Here is a 25,544-nt window from a genome sequence, read left to right as displayed (position 1 = left end):
GGTTGGTTGACGGCGGTTACCATACCGGAAGAAACACATCCTGGCGTCACTAATAATCAGGGGTTAATAACACCTTACCCCACAGGGTTAATAGTACCACCAGACCCTGCTACACTATTGCAACAGCCCAGCTCACCACAGTATGGTACTGCAGCTTAGTTTCATTGAAGTGAATAAAGCTGGGCTGTCATAACAGACATATCCTAAGGTCAGGTGAGGCACTGTTTTTGGAAGAAAGCAGCTACATATGCTAATAAGCTATACATAGTCCCCGGGGCAGTGGGGCATAATCACTGTGCTCTGGACTGTATTCACACCAATTCCAGATCACCTCCCATGTCACTGCTCTGAAATCTCGAGAGGTGATTTCAGGGGTGCCCGGGCTGTCAATCACAGCAGAGTAGGTATGAATACAGCTTGGAGCACAGTGACTACATGAGCATGCCAAGCCTGCATTGGGATTGGAATCCTGTGCGACCCAATAAAAATCATGCGGCTGTGGGCAATGAGGAGGCTACTGCAGGCAGGAGCGGGCAGTCAGGCTCTATACCTGTGGGCCCTGCAAATACGGCACAATCCCATGACTCAGACAGCCTCTATGACAGGCTGCAAATTTGGTGCTGACAGTGATTTAAAGTGGCTGGGGCGTCAGCAGCCTGTTCAGGATCTGCAGCATGGGCCGCAGCCACTTTAAAGCAGTAAGCCATGGCTGCAGGCACTGACATTTTAATCCCCCTCCCCATCATATTTTTCCCCTCCCCACCTCCTCTTCCCCCTCCCTCTGATCCCCTTGCTGCTTCTTACCTGTCCTGTGTCCTAGGGTGGGCTCCTACAGGCTCAGGTGCTGGGTCTTGGCGGGTCCAATGTCTTCTGCACTGCACTGGCTAGTGACATCCTCCTGCTCTGTCACATAACGTCAGGGTGTCACTCATCAGTGCAGAGGACATCGGACCTGTCGTAACCCTGCACCGGAGAACACAGAACAGGTAAGAAACAGCAAGGGGAACAGAGGGAGGGGGAAGGGGGGGGATTGGACACATATGTTGTGGGAGTGGAACACACACCTTGTGGGAGCGGGCGATAATGGTCAAAAATGTAGTGGGAGCGGACACAGGGCTCTACCACACAGCTCCCAAAAACTCCTTAGAGATAATTAGCATACGGCAACGGACAACTCTAAAACCTATTTTGTCACTATCGCTGCCAACCCTAAGGACATGGCTATATGGTAAGCAAGATTATTTTGCCCTATTGTTAACAGTTATATAGGGTAAAATCTGCTGGCTAGTTCTCTTTCATAAATGCAGCTTTATTTATTTATTTTTTAACAGCAGCGCTTCCATCCGCTCAGGCTCATCAGGAGTGCCCAAGGTTGGACGCTTACCTAGAACTTTTCTAATTTTTCTCTTTTTAAATCATATGCTATAAAAATAAGCTTGGAAATTCTACCTTCTCCTTGGACAATGATCCTTGTAAAACCAGATGTTGGGCACTAGGAAATTCTGGAAGAAGCGTCCCGGTTTTCGAATTAAGAGAATATTTTCTAGTGAAACAACCCTGTAGACACAAAAACATATATATTTTTGAATACAATTACTATATGGAGCAAAATAAAACATAAGAATCAAGATATTTTTTATTTTAAATAATGACCTATGGATAAAATCAACCATACTACATATAAAGCAAAATAAAATAAAAAAATTTATAAAAAAAGGAAAGGTGAGCACATTTTCTTAGGTGGGCATCAGCTCAAAGTCTCTCAATAGCCTTTCATGTGTTTTAGATGGTTGGTGTCTTGCCATAAAATGGAATTACTTTGTTAAATGATACATTTGGTCTGACCTGAGGAAGAGGGGAGCAGGTCCCCTCGAAACGCGTTGTCACATCTGAAAGAGAACTCTACTGTATTCTGCAACTACCTTGGAGTCTGACATCTGTACAACTGTATTCTGCAAACAGCAAACGCCGGGCAAGTGTCTATCTTTTGCTACCTCCCTTATTGTGTGGTCTTCTACCTATCTACATACCACCCCAGAATCCTGGGTGCGGACCGACACAGACTGCTGCCGTTACTCCCTACAAGCGTTTTGCGCTGTTGTGCTCGGAGCATAACACCCAAAGGTGAGCAGTTTTTTATTTATACTCACACTATCACGAGGTAAAGGCACAGGGTGCGCAGGTGCCTGTCCCTTTTTTCTTTTCACATTAAGCATTTGATACATTTGGCCATACAGATTTGTCAACTTTTACCTTATCTCTAACCTGGTAGAGGACTGCAGTTTCTAATGAAACCAGTTCAACACAGTATCTGGACATGCAAATAGAAGAACGTGAAACCTGCACTGCTATTAATATGCTTGATGGAGACTGTGCACATGCAGCTAGAAACTTTGATCTCCCATAAGTATTCCACTCATAGTTGTACTCAGAGGCATAGCTATAGAGGGTGCAGAGGAAGCAGTCGCATTGTGGCCCTTGTGCCTAAGGGGGCCCCAGAGCACATCTTCCCCATAATAGACCTGTATTATAATTGGCACATGGGGCCCTGTTGCAGATTTAGCATCTGGGCCCAGAAGCTACAAGCTACGCCTCTGGTTGTACTCAACCCGGAATAAAGATGAGCTAAGGTGTATAGTCAAGAATAAGAAAAATCAGGTGGCACTCACGTGTGGAAGAAATTGATTTATTATACAAGCAGTCAGGTCTAGATGCAACAACAGTCGTTTCAAGTACTAAGTCGTGACCTCTGACAGTATAGGTAACCCATATATATAAGGGCACTTTGATCCTTGCTCCTTGTAAGAAAAATCAGGTGGCACTCACATATGTGGAAGAGGTTGAATTATTGTAGTTATTTTTGTTTGCCTCGGGCAGCAGAGTGGCTAGATGCACCCTCAACAACCATACGAGTCTTATGCAGGGCATGCACTAGTGTTTCTGCATTAAGGAAAATAAAGGAGTACTGTGGCCAAAATTAACTTATCCCCTATCCACAGGATAGAAAATAAGTAGCTGACCAAAATGGGTCTGATCGCTGCCCCCCGTAATCTCCTGAACGGGACCCTGTCCCGCCCAGTCAGAAGCATGTGTTGTCTACCTCTAGGTGGCACGCGCTCCATAAAAAGGACTCTCCACCTTATCAATAGCGAGTCATAGAAAGTGACCAGCATATGAAGCAATGACATATCAATCAATCAATCAGAACTAATTGATCATTAACATACATCATGTACAATTATGTGTACAAGATTTTATAGCCAGTACAAAATATCAGTGTGTGATTACATAATCCAATCCATGTACCAAAAGGTAAAGAGATGATACAGTGGAATTTTTAGTTAAAAACACATTAAAACATGTTAAGTACTGTCTTTTTTTTTATTTACAAGGCACAACATTTCAAAGGGGTACTCCGGTGAAAAACATTTTTTTTTTAAATCTCCTGGTGCCAGAAAGTTAAACAGATTTGTAAATTACTTCTATTACAAAATCTTAATCCTTCCAGTACTTAACAGCTGCTGTATGCTCCACAGGAAGTTCTTTTCTTTTTGAATTTCTTTTCTGTCTAACCACAGTGCTCTCGGCTGACACCTATGTCTGTCTCAGGAACTGTCCAGAGCAGGAGTGGTTTGCTATGGGGATTTGCTCCTGCTCTGGAAAGTTCCTGACATGGACAGAGGTGTCAGCAGAGAGCACTGTGATCAGACAGAAAATAAATTTAAAAAGAAAAAAAAACTTCCTCTGGAGCATACAGCGCCGTGGCCATGAAATTTATTGCTTTGCGGGGGTAGCGCCGCAGCCATAACAAAGTTATTGTTTTCACCACAGGGTGCCTCCAGCTGTTTCACCACTACAACTCCCAGTATGCCCTGACAGCCAATAGATGTCAGGGCAAGCTGGGAGTTGTAGTTGTGAAACAGCTGGAGGCACCCTGTATAGGTGAACTAAGGGCAGAAGTACCCCCCCCAGCAGGCATCAGTGACGTCGTGTCTGCTGGGGAAGTCTGCCTGGTAGTGAGCACACTACCAGGCAGACAAAAAGGCATTTATAATATGTTAACAAAAAAAATTAAGGCAGGGAGGGGGTTAGGGATAGATGAGCATTAGGCAGGGACAGAAAAAAAAAAGATGGTGGGAGCTACTCTTTAAAGGATTAGCTAGGGTAACATGTCAAAGACAGTGATAACAACCAACACAAAGCATCCAGTGACAGGTCCATCTCTAATTTTAACAAAAAAAAAGTCTATAAAACTTATTTAAAAGAAGCAAGCGGACTTCATATAATTTATTAACAACATTTTGTTGTATAACCCCTTTAAAAAGACTATTTACTGTATCAGATTTATGTCAAAACCATTAGTTTCTTTTTGAGGCATGCGCACACCTTTGCCCACAGACTTATCATGTTTCCATCAGTTTTTTTCCTGACCGTGCGCCTACATTAACCATCAACTTAGAATCACTAAAAGGGGGCATGGCCTATGTATTTTTCCCAACACATTCATTATGCGTTTACCTACAGATGAGTTATAGAAGTATAAGAGACACAAAAAAATCAAGCCTAGTCAAGCCCATGGGAACTCCTTCTAGCATATAGCAAAGAGCAGTGGTCAGCAGTCTTGTAGTCCCACAGGTGTCTACAGTAGCCGAACCAGTTATCAGGAACTTGAAGAGTGATGAATACACAACAAAAACTGGAACCTGTAACGCTACTGGCAACCACCAGTGTACCATGTTTCGTGGGTTCTTACCAGCGTTGGGCGACATGTGCCATGTGTCTGCTGACTTCCTGCTCTGATGTGTCTTATGCTGCATTTTCCACTCTGGCCACTAGAGACCGCACACGAGCACTGGTTGGGTTTTATAGAGCTAGCATGCACTCCCTAGTAGTTCCCCCTCCAATCCTTACAAAGCACTCCCTATATAAAGAAGCCACACCTGTTGCCTGATGGCTCAGCAAGGTCTCTGTCTGCCTGCTTATGCTGCCTGCTGATCCTTGGCTGTATACTGGACTTTGCCTTTGCCTTATTACCTGGAACCTGGCCTGTCTCTCCTGTTATGAACTTGGACTGTCTACCACGATTCCTGTCTGTTTTAAGCTTGTTTTAGTCTGCACCTGTAGCCATCTTGGCTAGCTGTTGTCACAGTACCTGATCTGTTAATAAACACCTTAATCAGCTCTGCTGCATCTGGTGCTATCTTTTTCCCCATTATGCCTGCCTGGCTTGCTGCCACTTGTGGCACAGTGGGTCCACATTTGTGGGGCATACAGAACTTTACTTGTCCCCATATTAAACATTGGAGTCCGATGTATTGTTTAAAACATAGAACATTTATTAAGGAAATTAATACAACACATTTCTTGCCCAGAGTGGGCGCTTCCTCAGGCATTAGAAACATTGCACAATGGCATAGAAATAGGAAATAAAAGTGGAAGTAATTCCGGGTCATTGGGTCACATGATTAATTCGAATAAAAAAATCATAAATACAAATAAAAAGGTGTAAACAACAAGCTGCGTCATACAAATTATTGGTAATGTAAAATTTCTGGTGATACATTTTGGTAATAAAACCGATAGCTGGTAAATGCACCTGTACAGTGTACCTTAATTATAATGTATGAGTGCTAAAAAGAAATATAAATGTGGCACTCAAAGCAGGGAAAATTCACCAAAGAACATAAAAATACACAAAAGAGCATAATAAAATAAAATGTATCACAGCAAAAATTTTAACCTATTCAGTGACAATAAAAAATTGATGGGGATAACCCCACAGCCTTCCTACTGGAAATACTAATGATAACCAGAGCTTCATGACGTCACTCAGGTACATGACAGCACCTGAACGGTGTCTGTAACTATGGTTACCCTTGTGAGCTGAGCAAAGAACAGAGCCTGGGTTAGCATAAATAGCATAACAATAGTAGAAAGAAACCAGGGTGTACAGAGAAAGTGACTGTTCTTTGGACCCATGTTACATAGCTCGCTCATAAAGAAAAAGGATTAGCAGAAGACAGAATATCATGGCTAAGTATATAATGAGTTAAAATATTATACGAGTGGCAACCTGGATATAAGGGCTAAGCTGGCCTGCTTCAATGTAAGTGGTAACAATATGAAACAGAAGAGTAGTAAAAAGAACAGTTCTAAGGCATTAAAGGGCCAAGGGAGGTGATAGAAATCTTAAATGATCTGATATAAATATAATAACTGTTAGACTCTAGTTATAATGTGAAACCACAGTACAAATAGGATATTACAGTTATGAATAAATGCTCCCTGAAATGTGTTTCATTGTATTAGAATTGCCTGAATAAACCATCCATGTTTTATACAATAGACTGGACTCGCATGTTTCATCTGGGTAAGGTTCACAAGTAAGGTTCAAGTTTTTGCAGTGTATTCATCATATTTCGTTTAAGTTCCCTACAGATTTTGGCGATTGTTGTTTGTGCTTTTGCTAACCAAAAAAAAAAAACACAAGGCCTACTGATACAAGGGAAGGGTAGGCTCCTATTCCCATTATGATGCAGATCAGTCACAAAGCTTTATAAGGGAGGTCACACTGGTGCAAAATACTGATGAACGACCACACACACCAACTATTTATGAGGGAGGTAGTTATCTAGTATAAAAATTGCACACAAAATAGCATTGTGGCTGATCTGCATCATAATGGAAATAGGAACCTAGCTTGCCCTTGTATCAGTAACTTTTAATGGGGTGACATTTTTTTTTATCAACTGATGCCAGAAAGTTAAACAGATTTGTAAATTACCGCTATTTAAAAATCTTAACGTCTTAAATTACTGCTATTTAAAAATCTTATTTAAAATCTTCCAGCATGTATCAGTTGCTGTATGCTCCACAGGAAGTTGTATAGTTCTTTTCTGTCTGACCACAGTGCTCTCTGCTGACACCTTTGTCCATGTCAGGAACTGTCCGGAGCTGGATAGGTTTGCTATGGGGATTTTTTTTCTGCTCTGGACAGTTCCTGGCATGGACAGAGGTGTCAGCAGAGAGTACTGTGGTCAGACAAAAAATAAATTTAAAAAGAGAATAATTTATTGTGGAGCATACAGCATCTGATAAGTGCTGGAAGGATTAAGATTTTTAAATAGAAGTACTCCTTTAATGGTCTATTCACACATATAGTATTCTGTGCAGATTTGCTGCACATGATTTTCTGCTGCAGATTTCAATGTAAACAAAATGATTGAAGACAGCTTCAAATCCTGCGCATCAAATCTGCCCATCAAATCTGTGCAGAATACTGTACGTGTGAATAGACCCTTAAGGAGAACTGTGGTGCAACACTTTTCCCTTACCTTGTGCCTGGGCTAACTAAAAAAACTAACTTTAGCTCACCTTCCTTTGTTCTCCCATTGTGACAATATTGGCGTCCCATTCCTCTGGTGCGGCTCTGCTTCCTGCTAACTTTAACTCACCTTCCTACGTTCCTCATTGCGTAGATATCGGCAGTGATAGGCTGAGCGCACCGTTATGTAAGGAGCCTGGGCAGGCGGGGCCCGGGCTCCTTACATTACAGTGCGCTTAGCCTATCACCGGCCGAGGTGGGACATCGCTGCGGCTGGCGATATGCTGACTGCAGCATGATGATCCGAGCCCAAGAAGCAGGAAGGACAGCAGCATCGTAGGAACGGGATGCCGATATCTACGCAATGAGGAACGTAGGAAGGTAAGTTAAAGTTAGTTTTTATTGTCTGGCATGTTCAACCATCCGGCATCAAAACTGGATAATTGTGAACTGTTCCATTCAAATGGGATCAGTTCTAGCATCAGTTTCCCTCCGTTGCACACCAGAAAGAAACTATGCCGGAAGCCGGACATATGTGAACCCCGCCTAAGTGTGGCTTTTTTTGTGATTTTTTTTGAATGATTTATGTCCCTTTTTTTTCTATAATGTTAGTTTTAGACTCGCAAGAGACTGAGGACCCTTGATGTGGGTTGCGAGCTTGCATAATTTGGTCAAAATAACAACTTATACCTCATGTTTAGCATATGAGTATGTATATATATATATATATATATATATATATATATTTATATATATATATATATATATATATATGTGTGTGTATATATTTTTTTGTGATGTGGTCTGGCCTTGTGGTGCTGGAGGAGCCCGGGGAGTCATAAGCTTGCATGGTGCATTACACGTTATCATGTCCCTCCCACCCCTGTATATGCCTTATCTGTGTGCAAATTGTTAATACTAGGCAACTACCCCCTCATGAATAGTAGGCGTGTGTGGTTGTTCATCAGTATTTTGCACCTGTGCAACCTTCCCTTATATAGCATTGTGGCTAACCTGCATAATGGGAATAGGAGACTAGCCTGCCCTTGTACCAGTAACCTTTAATCAGTTACTTTGCTAACAAACTTTAAAGTGGCCAGTTTTCACATTGGTGACGTGATGACACAAAATGATGCACAGATATATAGGAGAAGAAACAGCACACAGATACTACATCTAGCAGGATGATAACCCAAAATTCTAATGTGGTGTCATTGTGAAAACCAGATGATATGAGTAAATCTGGCCAACTGTATTCTCTTTGTAAATATTCTTTGAATTATCTAGTATCATGAATTACTCTATGTACTAGGAATATGCACTATATACAGTACTGGATTGTCTAGTTCCTTACACTCTACCTATCAAATACCCCATAAGTAAGCCATATGTGGGTGTGAATCCAGCTCTGACTATTTACTATACAGGTTCTATTAGGCCCTCCATATTGGGACACTACCCATATGATATCACAAGGCATCACATCTCCAGACATCACCATTATGTAACTAACTGCAAACACTACAGAAACAGAACTTTCCTATTTTCCTATTGAGCCCTAGTTAAAAGCATAATAAAAAAGTGATTTTATAAAACGTAAACATCTCAACCAAAGTGTTATTAATAATAATGGTATGCCATATATAAAACATAAATGCAAAACATATCAGCAGCATTCAGCTTACACAATGCTTTCAATATCTTCCTGGATGTTTACATACACATTAGATTACTTTATACATATGTGTTATTATTCTTTGAGATAAGAAAAGTTAGTAGCCTAACGTTAAATAAATGTACTATGTCCTACCACCGCCACATATCGCACTAACACTACAGTTAACAAACAAAATCTGTATATTAGATCAATAGTTTATAACAGATCAATTGACTGTAAATATTGTGTTTTCACTCTATTGATAGCAAGTACAATTAAACTATTTTATTGCCCATTAAGTCTATTAAAGCTGAAGAAAAAACTCTCAGTAGTAATGGTCTTCCTAATGAAAAGGAAACTTTTACATCATTTCCTAAAACTAATGGATTCATTTTGAATTCTTATCTGATGTAAAGCTTGTCTTAGATTTCTGCAAGTCACATGCCATCTGCTTATATGTGTTAATTCACTTAAGTGCAGGGAGATAAGATTATTATTTAATATATTGTTAGATTAATACAGTAGTAATAAAGATTGCTATGGGCATGGGATCATCCGGTGAAACACCCTCCTATACCCATCGTTTTACCCTATAGTTTGCCAGTATTGAAGCATATACTGTGTGTATATATATATATATATATATATATATATATATATATATATATATCACTTTAGTTAGTAAAGTTTGTAAATGTTAATAAAATTTACATGTATAATATATACAGTATGACAAGTATAGTTTATATACACAAAAATCATATGAATTTGTATTGAGTTTAACAAAATAGCTATTATTTCTTTTGATCAAAAAGTTTTTAAGAAATTCTGAGCATTGCTGGTAGGGGACCCATGTTTATTCAATCCATAATCCATTCTTAAGGAAAATGTGCTGGTACAAATGTTATTATATAGATGGCTTCCCTATTGTTTAGGATGGTTTTATGACAATATTTGCGTCTTATGTCAATAAGTGGCCAACACGCCCCCTCTCCCATAGAGATATATGGAGGGAGTGTGTCGGCCGCCGCTTCTTGCAGGAGATCGCAGGTGGTCCCAGCGGTTGGACCCCCTGCTATCTAAACTTTATCCCCTATACTTTGGATAGGGGATATGTTTTTAAGCATGAGATCTCTTCTTAAACCCCTTAAGGACTCTGTTTTTTTTATTTTTGCACTTTTGTTATTTCCTCCTTCTAAAAATCATACCACTTTCAATTTTCCACCTACAGATACATATGAGGGCTTTTTTTTTTTGCGCCATGATTTTTATTTTGCAATTACATCAATCAATACATCACAAAATCTACGGCAAAACTCCAAAACAATTACTTGTAGGGCTGAAAAACTGGGAAAAAAATGCCATTTGGGGCTTCCGCTTCCCCACAGTGCACTTCTCAGTAAAAATTACATGTTCTCTTTATTCTGCAGGTCCATCCAGTTTCAACAATACCCAAATTATATACATTTTATTTTGTTTTAATTCTTTAAAAAAATTATAACTTTTTGTACAAAAATGATCATGTAATTTTTTTTGTATACAGGAATAAGTGAGGGCTCATTTTTTATATGACTTTTTGATCGCTTTTTATAATCTTTTTCAGGGTATACAAAGTGAATAAAAATACGCAATTCTGAACTTTTGAATTTTTTTTTTACATAAACGCCATTGTACGTGTGGTTTTAATGTTTTTATAGTTCACACATTTACGCATGTGGCGATACCACATATGTTTATGTTTGTTTATGTTACGCCGAGCGCTCCGGGTCCCCGCTCCTCCCCGGAGCGCTCGCAACATCCTCGCAATTGCAGCGCCCCGGTCAGACCTGCTGACCGGGTGCGCTGCAGTATCTCTCTCAGCCGGGATGCGATTCGCGGTGCGGGAGACGCCCGCTCGCGATGCGCATCCCGGCTCCCGTACCTGACCCGTTCCCCGTCGGTCTTGTCCCGGCGCGCGCGGCCCCGCTCCTTAGGGCGCGCGCGCGCCGGGTCTCTGCAATTTAAAGGGCCACTGCACCACTGATTGGCGCAGCAGGCTTAATTAGTGTGTTCACCTGTGCACTCCCTACTTATACCTCACTTCCCCTGCACTCCCTCGCCGGATCTTGTTGCCATTGTGCCAGTGAAAGCGTTTCCTTGTGTGTTCCTAGCCTGTGTTCCAGACCTCCTGCCGTTGCCCCTGACTACGATCCTTGCTGCCTGCCCTGACCTTCTGCTACGTCCGACCTTGCTCTTGTCTACTCCCTTGTACCGCGCCTATCTTCAGCAGTCAGAGAGGTTGAGCCGTTGCTGGTGGATACGACTTGGTTGCTACCGCCGCTGCAAGACCATCCCGCTTTGCGGCGGGCTCTGGTGAATACCAGTAGCAACTTAGAACCGGTCCACCAGCACGGTCCACGCCAATCCCTCTCTGGCACAGAGGATCCACCTCCAGCCAGCCGAATCGTGACAGTAGATCCGGCCATGGATCCCGCTGAAGTCCCACTGCCAGTTGTCGCCGACCTCACCACGGTGGTCGCCCAGCAGTCGCAACAGATAGCGCAACAAGGCCACCAGCTGTCTCAACTGACCGTGATGCTACAGCAGCTACTACCACAACTCCAGCAAGAATCTCCTTCGCCAGCTCCTGCACCTCCTCCGCAGCGAGTGGCCGCTTCCGGCCTACGATTATCCTTGCCGGATAAATTTGATGGGGACTCTAAGTTTTGCCCTGGCTTTCTTTCGCAATGTTCCCTGCACTTGGAGATGATGTTGGACCAGTTTCCTACTGAAAGGTCTAAGGAGGCTTTCGTAGTCAGCCTTCTGTCTGGGAAAGCTCTGTCATGGGCCACACCGCTCTGGGACCGCAATGACCCTGTCACTGCCTCTGTACACTCCTTCTTCACGGAGATTCGAAGTGTCTTTGAGGAACCTGCCCGAGCCTCTTTTGCTGAGACTGCCCTGCTGAACCTGGTCCAGGGTAATTCTTCCGTTGGCGAGTACGCCATCCAATTCCGTACTCTTGCCTCCGAATTATCCTGGAATAATGAGGCCCTCTGAGCGACCTTTAAAAAAGGCCTATCCAGCGACATTAAAGATGTGCTGGCCGCACGAGAAATTCCTGCTAACCTGCATGAACTTATTCATCTGGCCACCCGCATTGACATGCGTTTTTCCGAAAGGCGTCAGGAGCTCCGCCAGGATATGGACTTTGTTCGCACGAGGCGTTTTTTCTCCCCGGCTCCTCTCTCCTCTGGTCCTCTGCAATCCGTTCCTGTGCCTCCCGCCGTGGAGGCTATGCAAGTTGACCGGTCTCGCTTGACACCTCAAGAGAGGACACGACGCCGCATGGAGAATCTGTGCCTGTACTGTGCCGGTACCGAACACTTCTTGAAGGATTGTCCTATCCGTCCTCCCCGCCTGGAAAGACGTTCGCTGACTCCGCACAAAGGTGAGACAGTTCTTGATGTCAACTCTGCTTCTCCACGCCTTACTGTGCCTGTGTGGATATCTTCCTCTACCTTCTCCTTCTCTACTATGGCCTTCTTGGATTCCGGATCTGCAGGAAATTTTATTTTGGCCTCTCTCATCAACAGATTCAACATCCCGGTGACCAGTCTCGCCAGACCCCTCTACATCAATTCTGTTAACAATGAAAGATTGGACTGTACCGTGCGTTACCGCACGGAACCTCTCCTAATGTGCATCGGACCTCATCACGAAAAAATTGAATTTTTGGTCCTCTCCAACTGCACTTCCGAAATTCTTCTTGGATTACCGTGGCTTCAACGCCATTCCCCAACCCTTGATTGGTCCACAGGAGAAATCAAGAACTGGGGTACTTCTTGTCTCAAGGACTGTCTTAAACCGGTTCCCAGTACTCCCTGCCGTGACCCTGTGGTTCCCCCTGTACCCGGCCTTCCTAAGGCTTATATGGACTATGCTGACGTGTTTTGCAAAAAGCAAGCCGAGACTTTACCTCCTCACAGGCCTTATGACTGTCCTATTGACCTCCTCCCGGGTACTACTCCACCCTGGGGCAGAATCTATCCTCTGTCTGCTCCAGAGACTCTTGCCATGTCTGAGTACATCCAGGAAAATTTAAAAAAGGGGTTTATCCGCAAATCCTCCTCTCCTGCCGGAGCTGGATTTTTTTTTTGTGTCCAAAAAAGATGGCTCCCTACGTCCCTGCATTGATTACCGCGGACTTAATAAAATCACGGTAAAGAACCGCTACCCCTTACCTCTTATCTCGGAACTCTTTGATCGCCTACAAGGTGCCCACATCTTTACCAAACTGGACTTAAGAGGTGCTTATAATCTCATCCGCATCAGGGAGGGGGACGAATGGAAGACTTCATTTAACACCAGAGATGGACACTTTGAGTATCTGGTCATGCCCTTTGGCCTGTGCAACGCCCCTGCCGTCTTCCAAGACTTTGTTAATGAATTTTTAGTGATCTCTTATATTCCTGTGTTGTGGTTTATCTGGACGATATTCTGATTTTTTCTGCCAACTTAGAAGAACAACGCCAGCATGTCTGCATGGTTCTTCAGAGACTTCGAGACAATCAACTTTATGCCAAAATGGAGAAATGTCTCTTTGAATGTCAATCTCTTCCTTTCCTAGGATACTTGGTTTCTGGCCAGGGACTACAAATGGATCCAGATAAGCTAGCTGCTGTATTAGATTGGCCACGCCCCTCCGGACTCCGTGCTATCCAACGTTTTTTGGGGTTCGCCAATTATTACAGACAATTTATTCCACACTTTTCCACTATTGTGGCTCCTATCGTGGCTTTAACCAAGAAAAATGCCAATCGCAAGTCCTGGTCTCCCCAAGCGGAAGACGCATTTAAACATCTCAAGTCTGCCTTTTCTTCTGCTCCCGTGCTCTCCAGACCTGACCCATCTAAACCCTTCCTATTGGAGGTAGATGCCTCCTCAGTGGGAGCTGGAGCTGTCCTTCTACAAAAAAATTCTTCCGGGCATGCTGTTACTTGTGGTTTTTTTTCTAGGACCTTCTCTCCCAAATTTGTTTCTTCCACTCCTGTTTCCGGTTCTTCTGACGTCTTCTCCGTGAAGGAGATCCTGGCCTCCAAGACGGTCAGAGGAAAAAAAATTTTTGGGGTGGATTGGGAGGCTGTGGCCCAGAAGAGAGATCCTGGGAACCTGAGGACAACATCCTAGACAAAAGTCTTATCCTCAGGTTCTCAGGCTCCAAGAAGAGGGGGAGACCCAAGGGGGGGGGGTACTGTTACGCCGAGCGCTCCAGGTCCCCGCTCCTCCCCGGAGAGCTCGCAACATCCTCGCAATTGCAGCGCCCCGGTCAGACCTGCTGACCGGGTGCGCTGCAGTATCTCTCTCAGCCGGGATGCGATTCGCGGTGCGGGAGGCGCCCGCTCGCGATGCGCATCCCGGCTCCCGTACCTGACCCGTTCCCCGTCGGTCTTGTCCCGGCGCGCGCGGCCCCGCTCCTTAGGGCGCGCGCGCGCCGGGTCTCTGCAATTTAAAGGGCCACTGCGCCACTGATTGGCGCAGCAGGCTTAATTAGTGTGTTCACCTGTGCACTCCCTACTTATACCTCACTTCCCCTGCACTCCCTCGCCGGATCTTGTTGCCATTGTGCCAGTGAAAGCGTTTCCTTGTGTGTTCCTAGCCTGTGTTCCAGACCTCCTGCCGTTGCCCCTGACTACGATCCTTGCTGCCTGCCCTGACCTTCTGCTACGTCCGACCTTGCTCTTGTCTACTCCCTTGTACCGCGCCTATCTTCAGCAGTCAGAGAGGTTGAGCCGTTGCTGGTGGATACGACCTGGTTGCTACCGCCGCTGCAAGACCATCCCGCTTTGCGGCGGGCTCTGGTGAATACCAGTAGCAACTTAGAACCGGTCCACCAGCACGGTCCACGCCAATCCCTCTCTGGCACAGAAGATCCACCTCCAGCCAGCCGAATCGTGACAGTTTATATATATATATATATATATATATATATATATATATATTGTAAGGATTCCTCCTTGGGGATAGCTCCGGAATCATCCTGGACATTGCCACGGGACACATTTCCACTCAATAAACCCGCAGACAACGGTTATTCATGCACGCCAGGCACCTTGCCAGCTTTATTTAGACAGGTTGCAGGGGAAAAACAAACATAACGCAGGAACAAAATAAAATCCTAGACCGTCTGGTCACTGACTACACATATCAGCAAGCCCTGACTATTAACTGTTGAGCTACCCTCAGCCAGTTAAACATGTGACTCCTGCAACCTGTTAATCACAGTTCACATCACTTCTTGGACCACTCACAGATTCCAGCTGTGTGCTTCCTCAACAGGGTCCGAGTGTCTCTCCTCCCTACAGCAACATGCTGTTTCCCAGGGAGAGCACAGATTAGACTGAGTCTCCATCTTATATACACCTCCCTTCCCCGCTGCCTCATTACTTAAGAAGCAGGTGAGATTCTTCAATGTGAGCAAGGAAATACACCCTTTCCTTGCCACCTTGTCACAATATATATATATATATATATATATATATTTTTTTTTTTTTTTTTTTTTAAGAGAAAAGGAGGATAATTCAAACTTTTATTAGAAAAGGGGTTAAATAGGATTTATTAGCATTTTTTTTTACACCATTTGTTAGTCCCCATAGGAGACTATTCTTGGACTGCTTTACCTACCTGCAGTCCGGTTCCTGCACTCCCCCTCTTCCAGCGCCAACTTGTGCTTTGAGACGGGCCCGTTGGCTAGATTTAAATATTCATAAGCGCCAGTCTCGTGAGTGCTCAGTAGGCACGAGCACTCACTTGACCAGTGCTTATGAATATTTAAATCCAGCCGCAGGGCCCGCCTCAAATCGCCAGTCAGTGCTGGAAGAGGGGGACATTTGGAGGGTCAGGGCTCCGGACTGTAGGTAGGTATAGCAGTCCGAGACCCCGCATCGGTCTCCTGTTCACCCGCACTATAACCCGGTCTATCGGGTTATAGTGCGGGTAAACAGGCGACTGTTTTCCTTTAAACTTTAGATGTCGCGATCAACATTGATTGCAGTATCTAAGAGGTTAATGCCGGGGATCACTGTGATTGGTGATCTCCAGCATTAGCCATGGGTCCTGCTATGGCGTGCGCTAATGTTGCAAAAGCATAAAGCATTACTTACCTGTCTGTTCAGTTCTAAAAACAGCAAAAATCTGTTTGTTTTGTGTGTCTGTAGCCCTCTTTCTATGTCAGATAAGCACTGTGCTTCCTGGTTGAGAAGTTATTTAGTACTAAAATTCCCAGAATGCAATGCTTTTCTTTAATTCTCTGTCAAAACCGTCCCACCCTGCCTACGCCTTTGCCACGGCACTCCTGCCAGTTACTCACCCAGAGCTGCAGAAAAACATTGCTCTACACAGCAGACTCTCCACAAAGCAAGTCCACAAAAGCTGTTCATTCATTCCCTGTCTGCTCCCCTGCCTGTGGCATTGTTCAACACAAGAATGCTGTAAACACATCTCATTCTGTCCCAATAAAAAGAGACATGTTTATGTGTATATGACAGGGAAATGGTAAAGCAGATGGGAGGAAGCTGATCAGAGGTAATGGCATCACTCGGGTGAGTGTTAAGATCAGAGACAACATCCAGATAAGCCTTCTGAGACAGCAGATGATTATGTTTTGTGCTGGGAGAGGGAGCCAGGAAGCTGGAGACAATACCACACTGAAAATTAAGGAACTACACAACTTCCTGTCAGGAGTAAATCAAGCAAACACATGCTGAAGCCAGTTCAATTTGTGATAACACTAAGTAAGTTACTTTCTTAGAGCTGTTTATTTAAATACAATTTTCTGCTTCCAGAATATACTTTTAGGTTTTACACGAACATAAATAATGTTTACTATTTTTGGATTAAGAAGGCAATAGCCAATAGCATAATGATGTGTTCATAAAGCTATAATCTATACGGTGTTTGATGCATAAACTGTGTTACAGTGTTACCCAAAAAAAAAATATCCCTCATTGATTCCAAAAGGGAACGTAGAACTGGGCAGAACAAAATTGTCCCTTTTTCTCTACGCTTTCCTGCTTTAAAGGTCCCTTTGAAATCAATGGGAGCTTCATGACAGGACTCGGCAACTTTGCCCACAGGTCAGAGATAATTGTGGCTTAGTGTTGCACCCAGATGATAATAACTCTTTATTTACATATAGCGCACATAGATTCCGCAGCGCTGTCCACTCAAATTGGTCCCTGTCCCCATTGGGGCTCACAATCTAAATCTATCAGTATGTTTTTATGAAGTGTGGGAGGAAACCGGAGGAAACCCATGCAAATAAGGAGAGAACATAAGGAGATATTGTCCTTGGTTGCTAACCACTGAGCCACCATGCTGCCCAATGAATATATTTTTTTAAAACAATACATTATCTCAAAATAAAACCATGCATTCAAGCAGCTTCCACTACTACCACACCATTAAAACAATGTTAGTGAGAACAGTTAGCAGAACTAAGGGCAAGTGAAGCAGAGTGTGGTTGCCTGTTATTACCCCTTTTGAACTTTATGCATGTGTACAAAAAGGAAATGCTATAAAACTAATATGACTGATGACTGCTACAACTTTATTATTGTTACAATCGCTATACTTTAGGGGAACATATGGGAAACACTAAAAGTCTGTTGATAACTTATTCTAAACAGAGATGACTGAGTTTTTCAAAAGTTCGGCTTGCTGGGAACGCCAGACTTTTCGAAAAAGTTTGGTTTGCGGCAAACGGGTTCTACATGAACCGGCAATGCAATAAGCCTGAAACCACGTGTATAACACTGCCTAAGCGCTCTAAAGCCCTGTATAACACTGCTAGGGTCACCTAGACATATAGTTTTATTATGATTTCCATTTTATTATAATTTACAATAAGAAGCAAATGAACTAAAAGTGAAATGCAAATCTATGTATGCCTTTTACGATTGATTGGCCAAATACTGATGACCATATTTATACTAATAAAAATGCACTTACAACATATAGGTTCCAAGACTTACCTCACTCTTCAGCTTGCTTCCAGAAAACCTTTTATACAAAACAAAAAATAGGGTCTATAAACCAGTAATATAATAATATAATAGCATATAAAATAATACGATCTTATCATGTATGGGCAGGGAAGGAGTGCAGTACTAATCTCACCCACTCCCTCTATCCCTGCCTACTTGCTTATCCATCCTAAATAGCTGATTGACAACCACGGTGACAGTCCCTCCCTAAATATGTGAAGGAAGTCACTGTCAACAAAATAAACTACAATACAGGCACAGGTCAGGATACAGTAAGGGAGCACACAGACCAACAGAAATAATATCCAGACAAGCACACAAAATAAGTCACAGTCCACTAGCCGAGTCAATACCAGGAGTTATCAGAAGTGTCAAGTCTCAAAAACAGGAGAAATGTCAGAATGCCAAGCCAATAAGTCGGAAATGCCAGAAGATCAGGAATACAAGAAACAATGCTAGCTACTAGAGAAAACTCTTTCGCAGGCAAAGCCTGGATGTAAACTGCAGGTTTAAATAGGGAGTACACAGGTGAAAGCTAGCAAGGTCAGCTGACCAGCCCAGAGAGCTAGGTGTAACCACAGTAACCAGAATGAACAAAAGCTCTGAGTGCAGATGAACCCTTAGGGTTCTTACAGATCTACATTATTTTGAACATACTATCTACAACTATTTGTCAATCATTTGTTTATTGTTGATTTGTTTTCTGAATACAATACATTAGAAAATGTTTTAGCATTTAGCTGCTACTCAAAAAAAGAGAAATCTGTCAGAGTTTCAAGGACTTTCTGCTCACTCTCAGTGTTAAGAGATAAAAGCGGGCTGGGAGGGGGATTGGGGTGTTACACTGCAGCTCATATAGTAGACAGGGAAATTAAACCCTTCAAGGACAGCTCACAGACTGGAGAGAGAGAGGAGAGCAGATGCACAGCAGTCTGCTACAGAGAGTCATATAGGCATTTATAGCTCACACAGCACACTGCAGATGCTGTAAAAGTGTAAGTAAGCACATTTTTAAGTGCAACATCAAGAGAATTTTTTTCTACCATCATAAGTATAAAGCAAGAATAAAAAATTGCTTTTCAGTGGTATTTGTAGCCTTTATTTTAAATCAGCTGTCTCCAACTTGTGACTCCCTAGATATTGTAAATTTCCTAAAATGTGGCTGCCAGTAAAGAGACCATGGGGGAGATTCTTCAAAACTTGTGCTGAGGAAAAGTTGACCAGTTGCCCATAGCAACCAATCAGATTGCTTCTTTTAATTTTCAGAGGTCTTTTCAAAAATAAAAGAAGTGATCTGATTGGTCAATTGGTCAACCATTCCTCCGCACACGTTTTAATGAATCTCCCCCCATCAGTGTAAGCAAATTAATAAAAGATTGTCTACCTTGTCAGCCCTTTTCCAGAGTACACTGAATGGTAATAGGCACTGCTTTCCTTTATTCCAATGCCATAATAATGGTACCTAGAGAAAAGAAAGTACTGGTATTAGAGACAACAGCACTTATCATTATGAAGAGAGGGATGTAAAATATACAGTATATATTTTTAGTTTTCTTTATATGTATTTCATTACTGTCATTGGGAATGACATTGTGAGATAGCACAGGAGTTCATTTTGGATAATGAGAGGACTATCTCATAGAAACAACTGTGGCTCATAAGAATGGTTTTACTCAGGCAAGGACTGTAGGGCACCAAGCATTCAGTGTTGCTATATTTCCTCTGTACTGTGACATCACTGTGTGAAATATCTTTATTTAATGATAGTATGTCTATTGTCCCTGACACCCTGTTCTGGGACATAAATGTGTATTTCATTTACTTAATTTATTTATTTATTTATGTACTTTATTTATGAGTACTTTGTCCATACATTGTGCTATGATGATATCACTCTCACAATTCCTTATCTAGTCTTTATCTTTTCTATCTAGTCCTATCTGTTTACTTTCAGTATACTAAGAAATCACTGTGACACATCTTTATTATCCTTGTGTAGAAATATCAGTGTTTATTACTACTGTATTGTGACATCATGGTGGCATCACTATTTTTTTACTTTTTTATTGTGACATCATTGTATTTATTTTTCTGCATTGTGACATCACTGTGTGTCTCATATTGTGACTTAATCTGAACAATAAGGCTAGGTTCAGACTACAGAATTTCCGGACAGAAATTTTCCACCCGGAGATTGCGAGTGCGGCCAGCGCCGACTGATTCAGTCGGCGCTAGGACTGTGCGGACACTGCAGTCTCCAATAGACTGCAATGTGTTCCACGAGTATTTTCGCCTGAAGAATGAGCAACACCATTCTTCAGGCGGAAATTTCCAAGCAGATTTTCCGTTCACAAATTCCGCTTCACAAATTCCAAAGTGTGAATTTGTGAACGGAAACCCATTCACTACACTATACATTTTAGCAAGTGGAATTTCTGCCTGCAATTTCAAAGTGGAATTGGAGGTGGAAATTCTGTAGTATGAACCTAGCCTAACCACAGAGATAAGCTGGCAATTATGCAGCCTGCACACCTCCAATTAATGAAGATATGACAACATTTTATTTAACAATAAAAGAGACAGACATATAAAACCATTTTTAAAATGACATGGAAATCAGAGAGGAAGAAAATAACGTTGTACCTACAACACTAAGCCTATGGGTCTACGCAATAATACAGACAGTGTCAAAAATTATCAAATATAAAGTGCTGTCTCACAAAATATCCAACACAAAGTGTCATCTCACATTATCTAGTAGCTAAATCAATACATAAATAAAGTGTCAAAGTGCCAGAAAAACCAATCCAAATATATGTATACCATATGCCAAAGAGCCAGAAAATGTGCACAATCCATGTCACCTGTAATGTCATTACTCCGGAGGAAGCCACCCAGTTAGGCAGCGGAACGCGTGGGGTTCCTTCCCTGTGGGTGACAGACAGTGCCCTCTTTATGTTTTCTATACACCTTGTCCAGGGGCTGTCCATGCAGGGCTACTTGTAAAGGGTTACAGATTGAGCACATTTTCTGGCACTTAGTTTCTATATATATTTGTATTGTTTTTCTGGCACTTTATATTTGATATTTATTTTGATCCCTGCATGTTCTTTGCTTCAAGTATTTTTTTTGTACAGGGCCATTTAGGACACTGTCGGTATTATTGTGTACACCCATAGGTTAAGTTTAGTAGGCACAACATTTATTTCCTCCACTCTGATTTACATGTCATTTTTAAATGTTTCATATGTCTGTCTCTTTTATGTGTTCAATAAAATTTTGGCATATTTTGGCATATTTTCATTAATTGGAGGTGTTTTTTTTTTATTTGTTTTTTTATTTATTTGTTATCGATTTTTTGGCAATTTGTCATGATTAATGGTGTTTTTCTTCATTAATCTCCACAGTGACACCACTGCTTTTGTTTTGTCCTGAGCAGACACATCACTGTTTGTTATACCTGTATTGTGAAGAAAACAAAGTATTTCTCACAGAAAAGGATTGCTATACACATGTTTATTCCCTTTGTGTGTATTGGAACTAAACCAAAAAAAGGGGAGAAAAAAAGCAAATTGGACATAATCCCACACCAAAGTCCAAAAATGGGCTGGACAAAATGATTGGCACCCTTTCAACATTGTGGAAAAATAAGATTTTTTCAAGCATTTGATGCTCCTTCAAACTCACCCGGGGGCAAGTAACAGGTGTGGGCAATATAAAAACCACACCTGAAAGCAGATAATAAGGAGAGAAGTTCACTTTACTTCACTTAGAGGACTTGAGGGCCAAAATTGTGGAAAAATATCAATAATCTCAAGGTTACAAGTCCATCTCCAGAGATCTAGATTTGTCTTTGTCCACAGTACGCAACATTATCAAGAAGTTTGCAACCCATGGTACTGTAGCTAATCTCCCTGGGCGTGGACGGAAGAGAAAACTTAATGAAAGGTGTCATCGCAGGATAGTCCGGATGGTGGATAAGCAGCCCCAAACACGGTTCGCATCCCAGTCTCCCGACCTGTTCCCCGTCTGTTCAGTCCCGGCGCGCGCGACGCTGCTCCCTAGGGCGCGCGCGCCGGCTCTCTGCGATTTAAAGGGCCAGTGCGCCGCTGATTGGTGCCTGGCCCAATTAGTGCTTTCACCTGTGCCCTAGCCTATATTACCTCACTTCCCCTTCCCAGCATCTCCGGATCTTGTTGCCCTTGTGCCAGTGAAAACTTTTCCTTGTATGTCCCAAGCCAGTGTTCCAGACCTTCTGCCGTTGCCCCTGACTATGATCCTTGCTGCCTGCCCTGACCTTCTGCTACGTCCGACCTTGCTCTTGCCTAATCCCTTGTACCGCGCCTATCTCAGCCGTCAGTTGGGGTTGAGTCGCTATCGGGTGGAACGACCTGGGGTTACCTGCCGCAGCAAGTCCATCCCGCTTTCCGGAGGGCTCTGGTGAAAACCAGTAACCCTTTAGACTCCGTTCCCCTGGTACGGCCCACGTCATCACCCCACTGACACAGAGGATCCACCACCAGTATCCTCACAGTACCTGGATCCTGACAGAAATGAAACACTATGGCAGGAGATCCAGGAGGACCCCACTGCTGACACAGAGACATTAAAAAGCAAGGCTACATTTTGCCAAAATGAACTTGAGTAAGCCAAATATCCTTCTGGGAAAATGTCTTGTGGACAGATGAGACCAAGATAGAGCTTTTTGATAAAGCACATCATTCTACTGTTTACCGAAAACAGAATGAGACCTACAAAGAAAAGTACACAGTACCTACAGTGAAATATGGTAGAGGTTCAATGATGTTTTGTGGTTGTTTTGCTGCCTCTGGCACTGGGTGCCCTGAATGTGTACAAGGCATTATGAAATCTGAGGATTAAGAACAGATTTTGGGTCGCACTGTCAGCCCAGTGTCAGAAATCTGAGTATGGGTCCAAGGTCTTGGGTCTTCCAGAAGGACAATGACCCCAAACATATGTCAAAAAGCAGAAATGGATGGCAACAAAGCGCTGGAGAGTTCTGAAGTGGCCAGCAAAGAGTCCAGATCTAAATCCCATTGAACACCTGTGGAGAGATCTTAAAATTGCTGATGGGAAAAGGATGGGAAAACCCTTCCATTAAGAGAGACCAGGAGCAGTTTGCAATGGAAGAGTGGTTCAAAATTCCAGCTTAGAGGTGTAAGAAGTTTATTGATGGTTATAGGAAGCAACTGATTTCAGTTTTTTTTCTAAAGGGTGTGCAACCAAATATTCAGTTAAAGCGTACCCGTCAGATTCAACAACAAAATTTTTTTTTTATAAATATATCACTCAGTACCTAATCCTGGCCATGTACATATAATTTTTATGTGTCTAAGCACCTTTATTTATTTTTTTATTACACTTAATTCAGCTCACTAGTCTGAAATCCTCTCAAAGGGAGGGGGCGTGGCCTCACTGTGCAGGTCTCCACCCCCTCCTCAGTATACTGTCTGCTCACATGTCCCCTAGCATTAGCAAAACTGCAACTCCCAGCTTGTCCTCACTGACAGTAGCGGGGCACAAGCTGACAGTGGGAGGATTTTTCCTCCAGCTGTGAGCCCTGCGCTCATAGCTGTCAATCAAGGAAGTGTGTCCATGACATAGGTGATGATGTATGGACACAACAGAACTAGTATGTGTCCAAGCAGGCAGGGGGGGCAGTTGTCTGACTGGCTTTTTCAGTATGAAATACTGAAAATTTTCTAATGAAAGCAATTGCAAAACCTATTGGTTTTGCATGTTTTACAACATAACAAAAGTTTTTGTATCTGACAGTGCCCATTTAAGGGTGCCAAAAATTTTGTCCAGCCCATTTTTGGAGTTTAGTGTGACATTATGTCCAATTTGCTTTTTTTCCTCCCTTTTTTTGATTTAATCAAACTCAAAAAATCCCAACGGGGGAATGAGGGGTCCTAAGACACAATAACTACAAACCCCAGGGCCGAAGCCCAGGAGTCACTAACTCCCCTCTTGATAAGTCCCCTAAAATATAACTTTTAATAGTATAATAAAATATTCCCACTCAATTGATTAAAAATGAATGTCAGAGTGTTGCTTGAACAGTGAGAAATAACCAGTGGGGGAGCCCCTATCTGATAGTATAACTGTTTTAGCGGCGCTGCAGCCTGCCGCAATGGCAACACTATGACGTGCGACTTAAAATATAAGCACAGCCACCCCCGACATGTTTCGCTGTTGAGACAGCGTTATCAAGAGGTAATGTGGCTATAATTTAGTTCCAATACACACAAAGGGAATAAATATGTGTATAGCAAAACATGTGTTACTGCAATCCTTTTCTGTGAGAAGTACTTAATTTTCTTGAAAAAATTCAGGGGTACCAATATTTACGGTCATGACTGTACATGGCAGATGGTAGGTTAGGAGGGGGACGCTCTGTTTCCGATTTTCCTTTTGGGTCCCAGATTCCTTAAATTACACCTCTTTTTGAATTTCAACATATAAGTACAGAGAATAAACAGAATGTATATTTACGTGATAATCAAAAAGTAGATGACATTATTAATACAAATAATATACATAATGTAGTTAATAATAACAATTACTCTAATTGTTTATTACTGTCTACTGGTTCTTCTAATTCCCGCAACATTTTTGTAACATATTATTTTAATTTGTCCACTGATTGGTCTTGAAAGGAGGCTGATATTTTATGTTTCAGATTTTTGGTTCCCTTATTTGCAAGATACTATACATTTCCTGCAACATATGTTCACTTTTTGTGTGTGCACCCATAAGACCTCGTGTTATCATGCAGCGCCACAAACAATGACTGATAAGAAGATTGATATAAGGAAGCTATCTCAAGCCTGCAATAACATGTTATCACGAGGCCAGCTGTCATTAGGTTTCTTTTTTTTTTCTCCCAGCTAAATCACAACTAATAAATAAGGTTGATGTAAAATTTCTGTCTTCATCTCTGTAAAGATGATGTATTTTTTATGAGATTGTAACATTGCTTTTTTGTGTGGTTGATAAGTTCACGCTCACTTCCTTGCATAAAATAGATCTTTGCATTTTATTGCCCAACAGGATTTGGCTTTATTGCAGGGATTTATACACAATGACTGGTAGACAATTTACACAGGGCACATATACTACTGGTCTTACTTTGAATGTCCTCTGGTGCCTAATCTTCTTGTGGTCAGAAGTGGGAACTTTTGACGGATTGTCTGGAAAAAAAATGTATTCACAAAAGTGGAAATCTTCAAACATGATGCAAACTTGATATCATAGTAAGATTGTTATTATGATCAGAGCTTGGATTATACAGGTTGAAAAAAAAAAAAAAAAAAAGGTTTGTCTTCCAGAGACAGCACCCCTCCTTTCTATGGGTTGCGTTTGGCATTGCAGTAAGGGTATGCTCACCAAATATACAGCAGAAATGCCAAGGGTGGCCCGGGATTTCTGCAGAATATTTGTATACTACTATATTTCTGGATGCAGATTAGTCTCATTTCAATTGAGCTAATCTGTTTCCGGCACATCCAATGAGCAT

General features: G+C 42.4%; 1 protein-coding gene across 1 annotated transcript in view; it reads right to left on the bottom strand.

Annotated features, from left to right (window-relative positions):
* Positions 1–25,544, bottom strand: part of RFX6 (regulatory factor X6) — a 102,718-nt gene that overhangs the window by 67,825 nt on the left and 9,349 nt on the right. Inside the window, exons 4-7 of the mRNA XM_056563291.1 lie at positions 25,157–25,218; positions 19,389–19,466; positions 17,993–18,020; positions 1,450–1,557 (exon numbers count right to left, since the gene is read on the bottom strand). Of these exons, the coding sequence (XP_056419266.1) occupies positions 1,450–1,557; positions 17,993–18,020; positions 19,389–19,466; positions 25,157–25,218 (276 nt within the window). The remainder of the gene's footprint in view (positions 1–1,449; positions 1,558–17,992; positions 18,021–19,388; positions 19,467–25,156; positions 25,219–25,544) is intronic.

Source organism: Hyla sarda, chromosome 3, assembly GCF_029499605.1.
Source record: "Hyla sarda isolate aHylSar1 chromosome 3, aHylSar1.hap1, whole genome shotgun sequence".
Lineage (NCBI taxonomy): Eukaryota > Metazoa > Chordata > Amphibia > Anura > Hylidae > Hyla > Hyla sarda.
The sequence above is the reverse complement of the archived record's forward strand: the minus strand, read 5'-3'. Positions and strand labels throughout refer to the sequence as shown.